A 19,710-nucleotide genomic window follows, 5' to 3' on the forward strand; every position below is an offset into this window, starting at 1 on the left:
AGGTCTGGCATGGAAACAGATGTTGATCAGCCAGGCAGCCTCTGACAGCAGCAGGGAGCCTCGAGCTGGAGGCAGAGGCTCCATGTTCCAGTCCTGGCTCTGGCTCCGGCTGGCTGTGTGCTCTTGGGAAAGGCCCAGAACCTTTGCTTTCCTCTCCTGTGATTATGTTCTCAGCCTTGGCAGCTTCTAGGATGGCCTCAGCTGTATCAGTCAGTGACTCTTCTTAAAACACCCTTTATGAATACAGCACCTGTGTTTTTCTTGTCACATGCCTCTTAGCCACTAAATGAAGATTTGTAACCTCCAGTGATTCATTCCTGTCTGGAGGAATGTCCATGAAGAACTTAAACAAAGCCGTGCCTACAGCCTCTCTGGCTACCAGGGGAGGAGCTACTAATTATACTTAGCTTTCAATTTTCTTGCTAACAGGATCACAGAGGAATGTTTTAAACAATAAGCCAGGCATTATAGCACCTATCTGTAATCTTAGCACTCAGAAGGTTAAGGCAGGAAGACTGCCTTGAGTTTGAGACCAGTACAGGCTGCATAGTGACTACCAGGCCAGCCAAGGCTATATAGCGAGACCCTCTCTCAAAAAAGGAAAACCAAAACAATATAAAATCCATAAGGAAAGTTATAAACATTAATTTTAAAAAGATGAAATGTTACCTGTAGAAATATGATTTTGTTTTAAGTTTTCTATGTAATCATTGCCAAAAGAATCGCTGCCAACCTGTATCAAAGAAAGGATGAACGTTAGACCCTGTACAGTCGTAAAGTGTTACAATGGGGCTTTTCGAGTAGTCAGCGTTTTAAAGGGTGCATATGCTTGGTACTTCATAAGACTAATTTCATCTTAATGTAAGATGCTAGACAATATTTCAGCCCGAAGGATGAATGTAATGGAATGTAATCTTTAACCCTGTTTTACTTACATCCCTCCTAATGCATGAAGCATGTATGTCTGTGCACCCCCTTCAGGCCTGGTGCCTGAGGGGACCAGAAGAGGCTTCAGATCTCTTGAAACAGAGGTTGCAAATGGTTGTCTGCCTTGTGGGTATTGGAAATTGCCCTTGGGTCCTCTGAGAGAGCATCCCGTGTTCTTCCAGACGAGCCATCTCTCCAGCCCAGTGTCAGCCTCTTGAGGGCAGAGCTGCATATGAGTTGTACACTCTGCACCAGCAAAGCTGTCTTGTTCTAAATCGGTCTTTTCTAAGCCTTCACTTTCAAATCATGTATGCATTCACCATTCATTCATGTTTCTGGACTTTAAAAAGGTTAGGTCTCATGCTAACATGGATGTGAAAAGCCCACAGGCTTCAATCCTACACAAAGAACTGGAGGCAACTAGCAAGAACGGGACAAACAGTCTTCCAGGGAAAAGCAGACTAATTAACCAACTATCCAGTACCAAATGGTCGGGCTTGAAAACATATATACACACACAAGAACAGTATACACACTGGACAGGTTGTATTTATGAATTTAGGAATATATATATATATATATACATATGTATATGTATATACACACATATACATACAAACACATACACACATATACACATATGTAGTACAAACAATGAAAAATGAGGTCATGAAAGAGGGTGAAAAGGGAATATAATTATATTATAATCTCAACAAATTAATGAATAGCTAAACTAAGCTTGAGATCCGTGCATGGTGGAGTGTGCCGAGCACTCAGCAGGTGGAAGCAGGAGGAAGACAAAGTCAAGGACAGCCCAGGGTCTATGGAGCTCCTGTCTCTCTCCCCCCAGCCCCCCAGGCTTAGAAGCACACACTTCTTAATCCTTTCTGTTTCTGCACTCAAACTGAAGTTCCTAGAAATTGTTAAGAAGTCACAGTAGAACCTTTGAAAAGGGTTTTGACTACTTCCTGCCACTGAGCGCAGCGAATACTACAGATGAGATCTTCACAGAGGATAATGGCCCTACTAAAGACTATTACACAGGACTATCAGGAGGTTTCTGTCTCCCAGTCACACTTTGGCCATCAAATTGACAAGAGAAATTTAAATGTAAGCATCTTGGCCAGGAGGCAACTGGTGCATATGGGAGTCAGGGAACTTGGAGTCTTCTTTCAGTTCTGCCATTATCAAGCTAATTAAAATTCTTTGCATTTTGCCTCAAATTTTCCATCTGAGCCAGGCTGGAGGGTGGAAGTGGTTTGAGTTCTCTCTGGCAGACAAGAACCAATGGTTCCCAACGCTGGCTGCACGTTAACACCTCCCAGGAGCACTAAGCATCCCGATGCACTGATCACACATGGCCTGCCAGCCACACACACTCCTAGCTAAAGCACACAGGTGGCACTGCCCGGGGAGCGGAGTCCAGTGTGTGGTCCACGTGGAAGACTGCTGGGTTTCAGAAGGAAAGGGCTAGGAGAGGATTGGAAAGCTGTGTGTGTCTAAGAGATGGGAATGAGACTGACAGTGAGATCACAGTCCTGGCATACTCTGTAGGTAGATCAGCTAAGAGGAGAGGGGGAAGCACAGTCTGCAAAGTCCATTAGGGCCGCCAGGCTGGACCCAACACTGGGGTGAAGATACGGTAGAGCAACCGAGATGTGCTTGCTGAACCCTGCTCAGAAGGGCTGCACGGTTGTTCTCTCTTGGGGTGGTTGTGGCTGTTGTTTTTTTTTTGTTTGTTTGTTTTGTTTTGTTTTGTTTTTATTTGCTTCTATCTTTCTAAAATTCACATTTGGCCAAAATAATTAGATTTCATTTTTGGAGCTATGAGTAGAGTCATTTTTAACTTGACTGTGGTGGGACATATAATGACATGTGTGTATATATGTTCGTGTTTATCTCCTTGCCTTCACTTCTGAGAATGTAGGAGTCCATTCTTCTCTCTCCACCTACTCACACTGTACCTGTTTTTCAAGCACCAACATACATCTACCTTCCCTCTTTTGGCTCTCATCAATCCTCTCATTTCCAAAACTCCTACACAGCATTCCTGATTGCTACCATAATCTAGTACCATCTTACACTGTTTGCAACTCCATATTTGTCCACTGAGTCTTCCCAAAGCGTGGAGAGGCTAGCCTGGGATCTATCAGCCCTTCCCACAGCCCTGTACACGGACGGTGTTTAACTAGTATCACATCGTCCTAGTTACTCTACAGTTTATTTTCTTGAGCCTATCTTATTCCTGAAGGGATATGACCCTGAGCACAGGAGTTACGTTGTAGCTGCAGACAAAGATTTGCTAATAACAGTTCTCTTACGGTCACTTATATATACTATCATATCATCTGCAAAAAGTGATATTTTGACTTCATCTTTTCCAATTTGTATCCCTTTGATCTCCTTTTGTTGTCGAATTGCTCTGGCTAGGACTTCAAGTACAATGTTGAATAGGTATGGAGAAAGTGGACAGCCTTGTCTAGTCCCTGATTTTAGAGGGATTGCTTCAAGCTTCTCACCATTTACTTTGATGTTGGCTACTGGTTTGCTGTAGATTGCTTTTATCATGTTTAGGTATGGGCCTTGAATTCCTGATCTTTCCAAGACTTTTATCATGAATGGGTGTTGGATCTTGTCAAATAAGTGACCCTAAAAATTCCACCAGAGAACTCCTAAGCCTGATAAACAGCTTCGGTGAAGTAGCTGGATATAAAATTAACTCAAACAAATCAATGGCCTTTCTCTACACAAAGAATAAACAGGCTGAGAAAGAAATTAGGGAAACAACACCCTTCTCAATAGTCACAAAGAATATAAAATATCTTGGCGTGACTCTAACTAAGGAAGTGAAAGATCTGTATAATAAAAACTTCAAGTCTCTGAAGAAAGAAATTCTAGAAGATCTCAGAAGATGGAAAGATCTCCCATGCTCATGGATTGGCAGGATCAACATTGTAAAAATGGCTATCTTGCCAAAAGCAATCTACAGATTCAATGCAATCCCCATCAAAATTCCAAATCAATTCTTCAACGAATTAGAAACTGCAATCTGCAAATTCATCTGGAATAACAAAAAACCTAGGATAGCAAAAACTCTTCTCAAGGATAAAAGAACCTCTGGTAGAATCACCATGCCGGACCTAAAGCTCTACTACAGAGCAATTGTGATAAAAACTGCATGGTACTGGTATAGTGACAGACAAATAGACCAATGGAATAGAATTGAAGACCCAGAAATGAACCCACACACCTATGGTCACTTGATCTTCGACAAGGGAGCTAAAAACATCCAGTGGAAGAAAGACAGCATTTTCAACAAATGGTGCTGGCACAACTGGTTGTTAACATGTAGAAGAATGCGAATCGATCCATTCCTATCTCCTTGTACTAAGGTCAAGTCTAAGTGGATCAAGGAACTTCACATCAAACCAGAGACACTGAAACTTATAGAGGAGAAAGTGGGGAAAAGCCTTGAAGATATGGGCACAGGGGAAAAATTCCTGAATAGAACAGTAATGGCTTGTGCTGTAAGATCGAGAATTGACAAGTGGGACCTCATGAAACTACAAAGCTTCTGCAAGGCTAAAGACACCATCAATAAGACAAAAAAACCACCAACAGATTGGGAAAGGATCTTCACCTATCCTAAATCAGATAAGGGACTAATATCCAATATATATAAAGAACTCAAGAAGGTGGACTCCAGAAAGTCAAATAACCCCATTAAAAAATGGGGCTCAGAACTGAACAAAGAATTCTCACCTGAGGAATACCGAATGGCAGAGAAACACCTGAAAAAATGTTCAACATCCTTAATCATCAGGGAAATGCAAATCAAAACAACCCTGAGATTCCACCTCACACCAGTCAGAATGGCTAAGATCAAAAATTCAGGTGACAGCAGATGCTGGCGAGGATGTGGAGAAAGAGGAACACTCCTCCATTGTTGGTGGGATTGCAAGCTTGTACAACCACTCTGGAAATCAGTCTGGCGGTTCCTCAGAAAATTGGACATAGTACTACCGGAGGACCCAGCAATACCTCTCCTGGGCATATATCCAGAAGATGTCCCAACCGGTAAAAAGGACACATGCTCCACTATGTTCATAGCAGCCCTATTTATAATAGCCAGAAGCTGGAAAGAACCCAGATGTCCCTCAACAGAGGAATGGATACAGAAATTATGGTACATTTACACAATGGAGTACTACTCAGCTATTAAAAAGAATGAATTTATGAAATTCCTAGCCAAATGGATGGACCTGGAGGGCATCATCTTGAGTGAAATAACACAATCACAAAAGAACTCACACAATATGTATTCACTGATAAGTGGATATTAGCCCAAAACTTAGGATACCCAAGATATAAGATACAATTTGCTAAACGCATGAAACTCAAGAAGAATGAAGACCAAAGTGTGGACACTGTGCACCTTCTTAGAGTTGGGAACAAAACACCCAGGGAAGGAGTTACAGAGACAAAGTTCGTAGCTGTGATGAAAGGATGGACCATTTAGAGACTGCCGTATCCAGGGATCCATCCCATAAGCAGCTTCTAAACGCTGACACCATTGCATACACTAGCAAGATTTTGCTGAAAGGACCCAAATATAGCTGTCTCTTGTGAGACGATGCCGGGGCCTAGCAAACACAGGAGTGGATGTTCACAGTCAGCTATTGGATGTATCACAGGGCTCCCAATGGAGAAGCTAGAGAAAGTACCCAAGGAGCTAAAGGGATCTGCAACCCTATTGTTGGAACAACATGATGTACTAACCAGAACCCCGGAGCTCTTGTCTCTAGTTGCATATGTATCGAAAGATGGCCTAGTCGGCCATCAATGGAAAGAGAGGCCCATTGGACTTGCAAACTTTATATGCCCCAATATAGGGGAATGCCAGGGCCAAAAGAATGGGAATGGGTGGGTAGGGAAGTGGGGGGCGCTATGGGGGACTTTTAGGATAGCATTGGAAATGTAATTGAGGAAAATATGTAATAAAAATATTAAAAATCAAAAAACAAACAAACAAACAAAAAACAGTTCTCTTGTTTTGCAGACATTATTCTTGAATTGCACATAATCTGAGGCAGTTCTATCTGTGTGAGCCTGTTCCAGCTGAAAGGGATCGGTCAAGGGCAGCTCCAACATGGATTTATGCCAGGGTGGTTCACAGGACCTAATGATCTTGCTTGTAGGGTCTTCTGGTTATGAAGGAGCTCTGACACTGCTGCTCATCTGACACTGCTGTTGAAGCTCTCTTACATGGAGCCCTCCCGTCCTCACTGCTCTCTTACATGAAACCCTCCTGCCCTTGCTGCTTCTGACACTGCTGTCGAAGCCTGTAACTTTCCAAGGCTGGTTAGTGAACCCTACTCCTGCCTTGGCCTCTCCTTGCTGGGATTATACATATACACATATCACCAGACTGCCCCCCGCCCCACCTTTTAAACACAGGTTCTATGCATTGCAATCAGATCATCATACTTGCCACACTGCCATCTCTAGTCTCCTGCTATTTTTGAGACAGGGTCTCAGCATGCAGATTAGGGAGGGCAACTTCACACTTTTAGTGGCTCTGTGATAGCCTCCAGAGTGCTGGGATTACAGGCATTCACCAGGGTTTGATGTTTAGAAAGAACTTATGCCTCATAAACATTTGACTTCAATGGAATACAAGTGGAGAAAGCATTTGCACGCGTCAGGAGAAGTCTATGAGAGAGGCCCTGGCAGGCTGTTTGCCTTGGGATGAAGACTTTCATTTTCAAATACACCATCTAGTTTTCACTGGACTTTAGCCTGAACACACGACTCAGCTGAGTACCAAATCCATGATTCTTAACTTTGTAGAGTGCTCCATTATCCATCTGTCCCGAAATAAACATTAACAGAACCCTGCTTCCTGCTTTTGTCACAAGCACCTTACTAAATAACTCCTTTATGGGTCTGCCTGTGCCACCACTCTTTCCTGTCTGCCTGATAGCTAGGGCATCACAGTGGAACACAAGCTAGCATTGCGTAGAGAATGACAGGGGATTCTCTACCAGTTTCTCTTTTGCTCCATCTGTTCATTTTTTATCTTGATTAATGTAATGATTTGGAACTTGTCATCTTTAAAAAAAAAAAAACCTGCTAAAAAACAAGTGTGGCTAATTTGTCTGACGAGAATCTACTGCAAGCTGTGTGTGCTGGTGCTAACCTGTGGCCCAGCTTTAGACAGGTGACGGTGGGAGGATTAAGGGCTTTCTACACCACACAGCAAGGTCAAGGCCAGCATAGGCTACAAGGGGCTATGGAACTCTATCACACACAACCAAAAAGAAACACAACATAGGACAACACAACACAATACTACACAATGGAAGCTATAATGACGATGGATAACTTTTGCTATAAAAGTCTATTATTTTTCTCCTTAAGAACTCTTAAGAGGCACATACCTATAATCCCAGCAGTCAGGAAATCAAGGCAGGAGTATTATGACTTGAAAGCTAATAGGGGCTACAAAAAGAAACCCTTTATTAATCAATTAATAAAAGAGGTTTCCAGCTAGAAGTGAAGTTTAGAGGCAGAAGGCATTCTTTGCATTTGTGAGACTCTGTGTTCCTTCCCCAACACCAAAAAAGAAAATAAAACAAGGAGACTAAGAATAACACACAATTTTCTTAATTTAATGTTTTAAATAAATCCCTGCCTTAGAGTCCCAAGGTACAAAAGCAAATTTATCCTGGGCCAGCTTCGCTTGAAATCAAGTTTTCTTATGTTTTCCTGTGCAAAAGCTTGGACTAAATTGTGTGGAGCAGACACAGATGACTAAAAGAGCTCAGAAGATGCTCTGGAAGCAGAAGGTGCTGGCAGGAGCCATCCATTCCACTGAGCAGAGTGGAGCAGACGGCTCCTCCCTTCAATCGCCCTCAGGACTGCAGCACAGCCCCTCCCTGCTCCTCTCACATCCATCACATGATTTCATGTCTCACTTCCCCAGTTTAGCTCTACAACTCAAATATTTCTATTTTGTTTTTCTGTCTTTGCCTTCCATTCTATAGACCTAAAATAAAAACAATCTCAAAATCTTAAGAGTAGGATGAGAACTGGGGCCCATGGAATCCTGACTACAGTGGCCCAGGAATACTTTGTATACAGCTGTCAAGAGGGGGAGGGTGCTCCACTGTCTTTTCTACTCCCTGTCCCGGGGAACTCCGCTCGTCCTAGGACAGCCACTCTGGATACCTAGCTTCCCAAACCAATTCTATGTCGATCTTTTTCCTGCCAGGAAAGCCTATCTTCTTCCCAGTGTGAGCCCCCTCTGTGAGCATCACTGGGTAGCTACCTAGATCTCATCTCTAATCAAGGATGGGATAAGTCAGTGTAAAACTTTTGTCAATGCCCTCTCACTACTGTGGCATCATTTCTAGAACACAGTTATTTCCGGATTGGCCGTATTACTATTTTAAATCCCTAAGGGCCAGTTTTAATGATAGAGGTGGTTCTTACTTTGAATTTTGTTTTTCCTGTGATGTTTCTGACCAAATAGCCACGAGAATGATATGCTGGTCATAAATGAGAAATAAAACTACAGATCATTAGCAGATGAAGTGATAATTGTATGGTCTACACATCGCTTAGAGGCTCCCACTGAGAGAAAAGTGCTGCAGGAATGCAGAAATGACATTTCTGCAGATTTTTTTTTTTTTTTTTTTTGTAAAATCTATATAGTTCACAAGAGACAGCTTTTCTAATTTTCCTTATCATTTGCCGGGCAGATTCAAACTCAGCTTTCCTTATACTTAAACTCACCATAAGTTTACCTTCTAATAACAGAATGTTACCACCTTCAGATGACATGAACTATATACAATTGGAAACTTTTGACAGCCAAATACAATTATTTTCAATTATTTCAGAGGATTACTGATGTTACATACCCCTTCTCTATACAATGGAAAGCAGAGGATGCCAAGGATCAGTTATGTGTGGCCATTACAACCTAGTCTGCTAGCACTCATGGTACAGTGGTAATGATGAGAGGTGGGCTTAGTGACAAGGGGCTGATCCTAGTGCAGGGTGACTCAGGCTGTTTAGAAGTGGGACTGTAGACCCCCAGGGAACAGGCTAATTCCTCTCACATTGCGTACACTGGCTATAAATTCATTGGATTCAGGGAATACAGCATCAAGTGATTTGAGGACTGCTACTTCCCAGAGGATTCATTGATAGAGAAACTCCTACAAAGCATAAGAAAGCCTAATCACCCTTATTTAGATTTTTTACAAACAAACCTTCAAAAGAATTAAAAACAGGTACTCAGAGAGATGCATGCGGATGCATAGTCACAGGCTACTGAAAAACAGTCAGAAAGTTGGGCACAGTCCAGGAGTCCAGCAACACACTCACTGATGGATAGGTATCCACATAAAGGTATAGTATCTAGCCATTAAAAAAGATGTAATGTTGATACATGTTATGGATGGAGGAGCCTCAAAAACAGTGAAAGAAGCCAAAAGCAAAAGTCATATATTACACAGCCAATTTATATGAACCATCGGGAATAGATAGGTTCATAGAGGCAGAATGTAGATTGCTGGCTACAGGAATTGGGAAGAAATTGCTTAAATGGACAAGAGGTTTTCCTTTGGAGTGATGGTGTTCTGTAACTGGCTGGAAGCAGTAGATGCAAATCATGGCAGATCACTAAGTGTTACTAAAATGTAATATTTCTTTAGATAGGGACTCACTATGTAGCTGAGGCTGGCCTTGAACCTGACCCTTCAGCATCATGAGCAGCTGGTACCATAGGTACCCACCACTACCCCCAATAAAGTGTTCATTATATAATTGTGAAGGAAAACAGAAACAATGAGCTTGAACCAGCCTTTGCCCTGGGTCCCTTCCCAATGCTATATGGCTTACCTTGCAGACTATGGCGGCCTTTGCTCCCAGTCGCGCAGCTTGGACACACTGGTTGGCACCTTTTCCTCCAAAGCCAATAAAAAACTCATGTCCATGGATGGTTTCTCCAGTTTTTGGCAAGCGAGAAGTAAGACTATTATAATTTAAGGAGAAGAAAACAAAGCACGTTGGTAATGGCAATCAGTGTACATTCTTGAGAGACCAGGAAAGGTTATTATTAGAGCTCTGATTACTCTTAAGCAAGCTGTGAGCTGCCAGGAAGACAGTCTTTCCTTTCAGTTTGCATTATAACACAGCACATCTCCTCCAGAGAATTCCTCTCCTCTCCAGTTGCTGTAGCTGCACTACAAATGACAGCTGGTGTCTGTACTGCATTGGGGCTATTCACAGGATAGTCCCCTGGCCCACAGCAGAGCTGTACTTACACTGGAACTCGGCAGGCAGGCTGAAGGAAAGGGTCTGGGCTTCTCTGTCAGTTTCAGAAGAAGCAGGAGGTGCGTCATGATTCTAGTGAATATCAAGTGTGGGACTTGAAGAGGAGAGGGAAGCAGGGATTTCTGGTACTAAAAGAACCCTCTTTGTTTCCTTGAGGGTGGGGCAGGAGCAGACTCTGTCCTGAATACTGTGTCATTTATGCATGATGTCCAAAAGAACATCTATTTAAAAATGATGGAGTGCTAAGTACTAAGTTTGGGCTTAAGTTTCATTTTGGAGCATCACAATCATATAAAAGTAGACCTCCCTGTCCTGTCCACTCAGCACTTAGACTCAGTTATCAACTCTCAGCTCATCTTGCCCCCATTTCCATTGGTGTCTTGAGAGGCTAAGCATGACTTCACCATAGTGCTATGGCCAACGGTGATGGTATTATTCATGGGAAGCATTACATGAGATTTGTTCTAGGTAAAGATTTTCATGACTTTAAAAGACCAGATTTGAGGAAACAATATTCCTGGAGGATGGAAAGAAATGACTGACTTCAAATGGCAGGCATTTCAGACAAGTGAAGTGAGGACTGGCTGCCTGGCCACAAAGAAGGGGGCCAACGATGGCAGGTGGGACCAAAGTGAGTCAGCTCTCTACAAGAAAGAAAGGCCAAGTGCGGAGACTGGATGAGAATCTATGGTGTTTGAAGAGACTACAGCTTTGTATTCATTAATAGGCCATGCTGTATCTGCAACCAGCACATATTGTATTAGACTGGAGTAGCAGAACAATATCAATTCCTCCAGGTCACTAACAGCTTGTCTGCAATGGGTTGACATGATGCACATTTGTTTCAATAAAGACTAAGATCAGCCCATGAGCCTTTCTATATGCTTCTAAAACCGTCAATAAATCAGATGACACGATTCCACTCCCCAGCACTGTGCTGTCAAATACGCTTGAGATTCAAGAGACTCATCAATAATGTGAAAACATCCCACTCCTCCTCTCTTCAATGCTATTTTTATCTAGGATTCTTCATGCATTTATAGTACTGATGAAAAAAATATACATCTAAAAGGTTCACTTCTGAAAAAGGTACTCAATCAAGAGAAAAATGGTTTTAATGTAATGTTATTATCCTGTCATTTAATTTAGCAATGACAGTGATGACAGGATTTTGATTTGCATCAGAAATCTTAAACATTTTAGGATTCTGTTATGAGCAGCAGTGGTGAGTAACCCATGTGACAGAGTATCAGTGTGAAGTCTTGGCTTATTGATTCTGCTACCAAAGACTTGTAAAACCTTAAAAAGCACAATATCTAACATGGCAAAACAGGTATAATAACTTCACTTGCAAGATAATGACTTAGAGAAACTTAGGACTTCTGCTGTATTTATCTGGGTCACAAGTCACTGCTTTGAATCAAGTGTCCTTTTTATTGCCAGCTGTGGGGAACTGTGAAACCCATACTGCTAGGTTACTATGGGATATGTATGCAGAGGGTGAGGGGTGAAATTACGGCAGCATGCATGTGTGCTTGATGTAGGAGCAGATATGGCTAGAATATGGAGTGATTTCTTTGAAGAAATGTTATTTGTATGTATAATGATGCTTTGCCTGCATACATGTCTGTGCCGTATGTGCATGCAGTGCCCATGAAGGCCAGAAAAAATCATCACATCTCCTGGGACTGGAGCTACAGATGGTTCTGAGCTGCCATATGGGTGGTGGAAATTGAACCCCAGTCCTCTGAAAGAGCAACAATACTCTTAACCGCTGAGCCATCTTCCCAGCTCCCTTAGAGTCATTTCTAAACAAACAATATTAACACGAACCTGTGGATATTAGCAAGTGATTCAGCAATCATTGAAAGGCATCTTGGGCGTTTTACTATTTTCTTTTTTCTTCTTTCTCCATCTTTTCTCTGCCCTTACCACTTTCTTTCTCTAGCTGTTAGCTTTCCCTGTCAAGGGACAAAGATTGAGTCTGCTGTGTTCTCTACTGCATCCAAACTGTCGGCCACACAACAGACTTGAGGTCTTGTCTCATCTGTACAGTATCCATTGTTGCTTCTAAATTGGGTGTATGAAGATGCTGATTATGGGATGGAAGAGGAAACTAGCAGCCATGGCCATACAACTGTCTGACGACACCAATTCCATGTTTTGCCTGTCTTGCCCACTATACTCCAGTTTTTAGCAAGGTTCTTTTCCTTCTCTTTCTCCACCCTTTTTCTCCCTCCTATTTGAGACAGTCTCACTTAGCTCAGGCTGACTTGGAACTCTCTCTGAGGCTGAGGCTGGTCTTGAACCCCTAAGCTTCCTGTATCTATCTCCCATGTGCTAGAATGACAGGCATGTGCCTCCACGCCCAGCTTCAGGTTTTTCTTTTCTTTCTTTTTCTCTTTTTAAAAATATTTATTTTCACTTTTAAAAGTGTGTGTGTGTGTGTGTGTGTGTGTGTGTGTGTGTGTATGCTGGTGCCCTCAGAGGCCAGAAGAGGGTATCAGATCCCCCAGATCTGGGGTTACAGGTGGTTGTGAGCTGCCAGATGTGGGTGCTGGGACAGACTTGGCCCCTCTGAAAGGGCCGCAAGCACTCTTAGGCTCTGAGCCTTCTCTTTAGCCCCCAGAATTCCTCTTCTATAACCAAGAATTAGAATTATAGAATACACCACCACTTACACATTCAGACAACCATTCAGATTAAATGTTTTCTGATGTACTTTCTATAGGGTAGAATCATCTTGCTGACAAGGTTATAATTCAAGCCAGATACAAGTGAAAGATGAGTGAAACTCATGTTACAGATGCAGGATCATATGATCTGATTCCTATCTTTTAAAGAGGCTGGAGATGTAGCTCAGTGATAGAACACTTGCCTAGTATGTGTAAGACCCTGAATTCAATCTCTAGCACTTAAAGAAAGGAAGAAAGAAAGAAAGAAAGAAAGAAAGGAAGGAAGAGAAAAGAGGAAAAAAGGAAAAAAGGAAAAAAGCTCACGGTGTCTTTTGAAGAGAAAAAAGGTAAGTGTGCAGATATGCATTGCTTAATGGCAAGTATACATTCTGAGAAGTGAGTAATTTTGTTGTTTGTCAAATATCAGCATATACTTATACTAACCAAGATGGCTATGTCAATAAGGACATCTATGAGACCACTATCACACACACCATCTATGGTTGACAGCAACAGCTTCATTTACCATGTAATTGTTAAGGTTGCATGCAAAGAGGGAAACACAAAGAAAATGAGCTTATGACTGGCACCCACAGAGAAGAGTGGGGAACAAAACCATCATGTTCTACTGGTCTTTGCTTTCAGTACAGGATTGGACATAAGGCTGCACACATGCTAGGCAAGTGTTCTGCCAGATTCATGCCCAGTCTGAGCTTGTTCTATAGCTCAGAATAGTCCTAGAATTCTGTTTTCGCTGCTCAAGTAGCTGGGGTATAGGCCTGTACCATCAGACCCGGCCTTCATTTTGTATATTGGATACTTACGCATTTAAATCTATATGGTAAGAATCTATTACTGAATTAAGGCATACCACTTCAGATTCATTTGTCCTTCTGCCTTATTTTTTAGCTACCTGTTCTTTGTTGGTAGCAACTAGCTTCTTGTGGACACAGACTGATGGAGCCTTGCCTACAGCTTCTCCATTTCTTTGCTATGATCCTTTAGGACAGCCCGTGGAGGTCAGTTCTCTCTTGCTAACATGTGGGTCCCGAGGATTGAATTCAGGGAGTCAGGGCTGGCAGCCAGCACCTCATACCCACCATTATCTTTGCATGGGCTCTTTCTTCCCTGCTCTGACTCCCCTGCCCCTGCCTGTGCTTCCTCCACTGAGGGGAATCTGTGGGTGTTCAGGCAGGGACATGGACTGTATGGCAAGAGGAGAGAATGGAAACTTGGTTCAGATCGACATTGTCAACCTGAATCAGACTTGGGAAGTCTGATGGCAGGCACTTCATTGCCAGCATATTTAAAACACAGAACAATTTTGGAAAAGGTTTCCAGGCAACAATCATTCTAACCTGGGCATACAATAAAGCTTAAAGTGTGACTTAGAACAGTGGTTTTCAACCTTCCTAAAGTTGCACCCCTTTACTATAGTTCCTCATGTGGTGACCCCATACCATAACATTATTTTGTTGCTACTTCCTAACTGTAATTTTGCTACTGTTATGAACTGTAATCTAAATATCTGCTATTTCTGATAGTCTTAGGTAGCTTCTGTGAAGGGTTAGTCAACTTCCAAAGGGGTCATGACCCACAGGTTGAGAAATGCTGACTTAGAAACTGCTTTACAAAGTACATGTGACCGTGAGGGTGTGCTCTCTAACTAAAGGGCCTAGAATCTACTATGGTCTCTGACTGAGATAGCATCAGGTCAGTGGGCCATAAAATACATGTAACAGCCCCTTCCCTCCAATGATAGGCTATTAACTGAGAGCTATAGACAACAACAGTCTAGAAGGGAAGAGACGGGGATAAGGGCTTTGGGGAAGGTCTGCCTCCACAGAAAGCAAAAAAGGTTACCAGGTTGTTAACAAAATTCACTTCTGCCTTCTGGGTGGAAAACCTGTATTTCCTCCTTTGAGAAGAGGGCCCCGTGTGTTTAACATTCCTTGTTCCCTAGTGCTCAGTGGGCATAATGTGTCCCCAACACTCCTCTACAGTGCTCACTAAAGTGTGTGTTCTTAATCCTTTGTGTTGAGCTTTGCTCCTGTGTAATCCAGAATAAGTGTGCATCTGAGTGTTTCTTAAAGAAATAAATTTAAAGAGAATATAGGAGAAACTGGAACATTAGTTATAAATAGAAGTGTTCCTAAATTGTAAATTCTACTTCACTTTGAATTAGTTTTCCTAATTCATCAGGAAGTTACACCAAGTTTAGGAAAGTACCCACATGCTGAAAAAAAGGAAAAGAAAAAATGGGGCTGGAGAGATGGCTCAGCGGTTAGCTCTTAAGAGCACTGACTGCTCTTCCAGAGATCCTGAGTTCAATTCCCAGCAACCACATGGTGGCTCACAACCATCTGTAAGTAAGATCTGATGCTCTCTTCTGGTGTGTCTGAAGACAGCTACAGTGTGCTCACATAAATAAATAAAATAAATGAATCTTAAAGAAAAGAAAGTACCCACACACAGCGCCACCACCTGGATACAGGGTGTCTCTGTGACTTTTCTTCTTCTTGTGATAAGCAACATAGGGGAACTGCACTAATACTGGCTCATGGTTTGATGGTGAGGGTACAGTTGCCCATCAAGGTAGGGAGAACGTGGAGGCAGGAGTGTGAGATGGATGCTCACATATGGACAGATGTGCTCACAGATGAAGCAGAGGAAGGCCTGCAGCACATGCTGCCTTTTCTTTTTATTCAGGCTAGGACCCAAGCCCATGGGATGGTGCAGCCTAAATTCAGGGTGAATCTACTTCCTTCAGTTGATCCTCCCTGGAAACATCCTTGTGCATGTGACCAAAGGTGTGTTGTACTAATGCCCTATGCTTTTCTTATCTGGTCAAGTTGACAGTGAAGATTAACTCTCCCAGCACCATCACATGGATGCCCTTCAGTTCAAACACGAGGCTTAGCTAGATGCCAAAGACAGACAAATTAAGATGCTCCATGTGGGGGCGGTGAGAGTGTGTGTAGGGAGAAGACCAAGAAAAAGAGAAACAAGGTTGCTACCATTTAAAAATTAAAATAGTATAAACGTTTGATTGAAAGAGAAAAAAATCTCAACAGACAAAAACATGCACAAGACATATTTAAATTGACAACAAATTCATAGCTTGCAAAATGTTGCAATTTTGAACTGGACAGAAAGGAATTCTGTGAGAGGCAGTGTGGTTAGAGTATGGTGTTTGAAGCAGGAGGCCTGACCCACTTACTGATTTCATTCTCTTGACAGCTCTCCCCTCTTTGAACCAGCTTCTTCTCTTGCAAAACAGTTTAATAATACTTGTCAACTCCTGAAATGCCAGGGTTTTGTGCTCACAGTGAATTCACTGACAGGTGTTACTAGAACAACTTATCAATTGCTTTTAACTTCTTGACAATGAGGTGGTTGTTACAGGTTCTCAAGAGATTATTTGAACAAAATGAAGGGATGACCTGGTGATTGGAAGATGACAAGTCTTAACCAAAGAAGTCACACTAATACCTACTTGGGCAAAAATCAAGAAACATGTTGCTTTTTTGTTTTTGCATTGACCCTCTTTTCTGGCTGCAAGCTTCTGACATATTATAAGCTTCTATGATAAGAGATTGTACATTAGTTAATACCTAATTAAAATTCATACTAATTATTCCTGCTGCCTGTATTTTTCAGCCATTTCTCTTCTCCTCAGCATTTGTGTATGTCACATTTAAAGGTTAAGTGTAATTTCAAAATCAAGTTGTCACTCACAAAACCACGAGTCAACTTAGAGGGCGCTATGGTGAGTGAAGTAAGCCGGGATGGGTGAGGAACACCGTGTGAGCTCACTTATTTGTGGAACCTAAAAGCTGAACTCAGACATAGAGGAAAAAGGAAGTTACCAGAGACCGGAGGGGAGAGGTGGGATTTTTTTTACAAAGCCATAACCTAATAGGAGGATGTGGTGGTTTGAATATGCTTGGCCCATAAGGAGTGGTATTGCTAGGAGATGTGACCTTGTTGGAGGAAGTGTGTCACTGTTGGGGTGGGCTTTGAGACCCTTCTCATAGCTGTCTGCAGTCAGATCAAGATGTAGAACTTTCAGGTTCTCCAGTGTCATGCTTGCCTGGATGCTGCCACACTTCTCACCATGATGATAATAGACTGAACCTCTGACCCTGTAAGCCAGCACCAATTAAATGTTGCCCCTTCGAAGACTTCCCATGGTCATGGTGTCTGTTCACAGCAGTGAAACTCTAAGACAGAGGACTAACTGCCTGTGTTCTACCCATAATATGGTGAGGTTACCATTTGACATATGATGAGTATACATTGTATACTCTAAAATAATAGATATACCCTGATAACTACAAAATAAACACATGTATTGAAACATTACACAGTAATGCATAAATATGTATATTTGTCAATAATTTAACAATCAGATTAGTAACATATACTTCTCTGTGTAAAAAGATCTTAATCTACTAATTAAAATTGTATTCTGCTGGGCATTTGGCAGGGCACATGCCTTTTATCCCAGCTCTCAGGAGGCAGAGGCAGGGGATCTCTGTGAGTTTGAGGCTAGCCCGATATACATAGTGAGTTCCAGGATAGATGGGGCTACATAGGGAAGACACTGTCTCAAAACAAAATGCATTTTTTTCTAATCTGAACTTGTAAACATATATATGATTTTTTTAAAGAAATAAACTTTAAGTGGTTAACTGCTTCTGACAATGGTTTGACTAACCCTTATCTAAGAGTCATTTTGCTTTAAGATGCAGCTACCTCAAATTCAGAGTAGATAATACTCCAAGCAGAGGCAGTCAGTTTTTTAGTGTCACGTGTTTGACCTCAACTGATTTAACTGGTTATATGTGGAAAAAGCTAGGTGATCAGAAAGACAATAAAGATGAGTGTTATGGTATTCTCTCAGGTCACCATTTGACATACCTTATTTCACTCTTGAATCTCTGATCACGTGCTACCTCCTGTTATCATGTTAATCCTGTCCAATTAAAATGCTTATTAAGTATTATTCATTTTGATAAGAAACACTAAATTTCTGGATCAGAAGTCTTCTTTACATTTTTCTTTTTATGTTTTTTTAAGATAGGGCTTTACTAGCCCTGGCAGACCTGAAATTCACTATGTGTATCAGGCTAGTCTTGAACTTGCAGCGATCCTCCTTCCTATGCTTCCTGAGTGCTGGCTGGGATGCAGATCTGTGCTATGTGAACATGGTAGTCCTTCCTTACACATTGGGATCAATAAGAGGCTTTCTTAAAGGCTTACTTTTATTTTTCATTTTGTGTGTGTGTGTGTATGCCTACATGAGTGCTGGTACCCACAGCCAGAAGAGCTTGTCTTCCCCTGAAGCAAGTGTTACAGGTGGCTGGGAGCTCCTAAGCTGGGTGCTGAGCACTGAACTCAGGTCATCTGTAAGAGCAGCAGTCTCTGTTAACCACTGAGCCATCTCCAGAACAAGTTCTAAGACACCCCTGCCCGTACTGGATGCTTGCAATCATGGACAGAATCAGACCCAACTCATACATATACTCTGCTTTTCCTATAGTGAATACCTATAACAAAGTTTGATTTATAAACTAGGCACTGTAGGGGACTAACAATTAACAATGCCAAAATAGAAAAATCAACCTAAGATTCTGCAATAAAATTGCCATCGCCACCATTTTTGCCCTTTGGTGCACAAAGGTTGACTGAACACAAGTACCTTTTATGCAACGATAGTCAGTTTGCTCAACAAGAATGACACTAAACGATTAGTGGCCAAGTGATTCATATATAACAAATACGATGGTCAAAGGAATCATTTCTTTGATGTTTTATACAAATTCTCACCAAGGTCTGGCTTCCAACTTACTGTGTTGTTTGGCCTGCTTACAGCATGTGACCTCTCCAGCTCTGTTTCCTGAGTGTTGGGATTATGCCATGTGCCACCATATCTGGCCTCTGATTCTTAAATATAAAGGACATAGAAGTCTATGTCAATAGTTTGCTTTTCAAGCACTTGAAGGTTTCATTACAGGAGCTGAAGAAGGTGGCTCAATGGGTAAGAGCTGATTCTGTAAGCATTAGGACTTGAGTTTGAATCATCTTGCCTGTGCCTGTGCCCCCAGAATGGGGTCATGGGGCAGACAGGTAGATCCTGAGGGCTACTGGCCAGCCTGCATCACTGAAAACACGAATTCAGTGAAAGACCTTGTCTCAAGGCAAAATGAGGCAAAGTAGTAGATGTCTTATCTGGCTTCTGAATGTCCCCCTACAGGCTCATACACTTGAACATATATGTGCACCCCACCCACTCCCAGACACTACAGCCCCCAACGTTTCAATTCATTGTCTTTGCCTGCTTCTGACAAGAAGTTGGAACTAAACATTTGTTCTTTCACATGCCATGTATATTTTACCTCTGATGCTTTTTGTTGTAATGGGCTTGCATTGAGTTTCATTACAATGAGCTTTTATACTATTTATCCTGTTTAGAATTAATCTCTCAGTGAAAATATCAGGTTTTCATAAAATTTGGAAAAATTTTAGCTATCATTTCCTCAAAAATTTTCTGCATCTCTCTCACTCTCTTTCTTTTATAAAATAATCACACTTAGACTGTTGTCTCCTGGGCATGAGAGGCTCTGTGCCTTTCCCTGTTCCTTTGAATTATTGATAATATTTATGACTCTTTTAACATCTGTGCTGATTCCAATATTTCTGTTATTGTTGTCTTCTGATTGCCCTTTTTTCCTCTCTTGGTTATGGATCACATTTACTT

At 41.9% G+C, this 19,710-nt stretch overlaps 1 protein-coding gene across 5 annotated transcripts in view; it reads right to left on the bottom strand.

Moving 5' to 3' along the window:
- The window catches only part of Rbks (ribokinase), an 81,239-nt gene that overhangs the window by 48,057 nt on the left and 13,472 nt on the right, over positions 1 to 19,710 (bottom strand). For all 5 annotated transcript variants that reach the window (XM_021162862.3, XM_029477544.2, XM_029477547.2 and 2 more), the window contains exons 2-3: positions 9,838 to 9,970; positions 670 to 733 (exon numbers count right to left, since the gene is read on the bottom strand). In XM_021162862.3, the coding sequence (XP_021018521.1) occupies positions 670 to 733; positions 9,838 to 9,970 (197 nt within the window). The remainder of the gene's footprint in view (positions 1 to 669; positions 734 to 9,837; positions 9,971 to 19,710) is intronic.

Source organism: Mus caroli, unplaced genomic scaffold (assembly GCF_978045245.1).
Source record: "Mus caroli unplaced genomic scaffold, Mus_caroli_1 scaffold_4, whole genome shotgun sequence".
In the NCBI taxonomy this organism is placed as follows: Eukaryota; Metazoa; Chordata; class Mammalia; order Rodentia; family Muridae; genus Mus; species Mus caroli.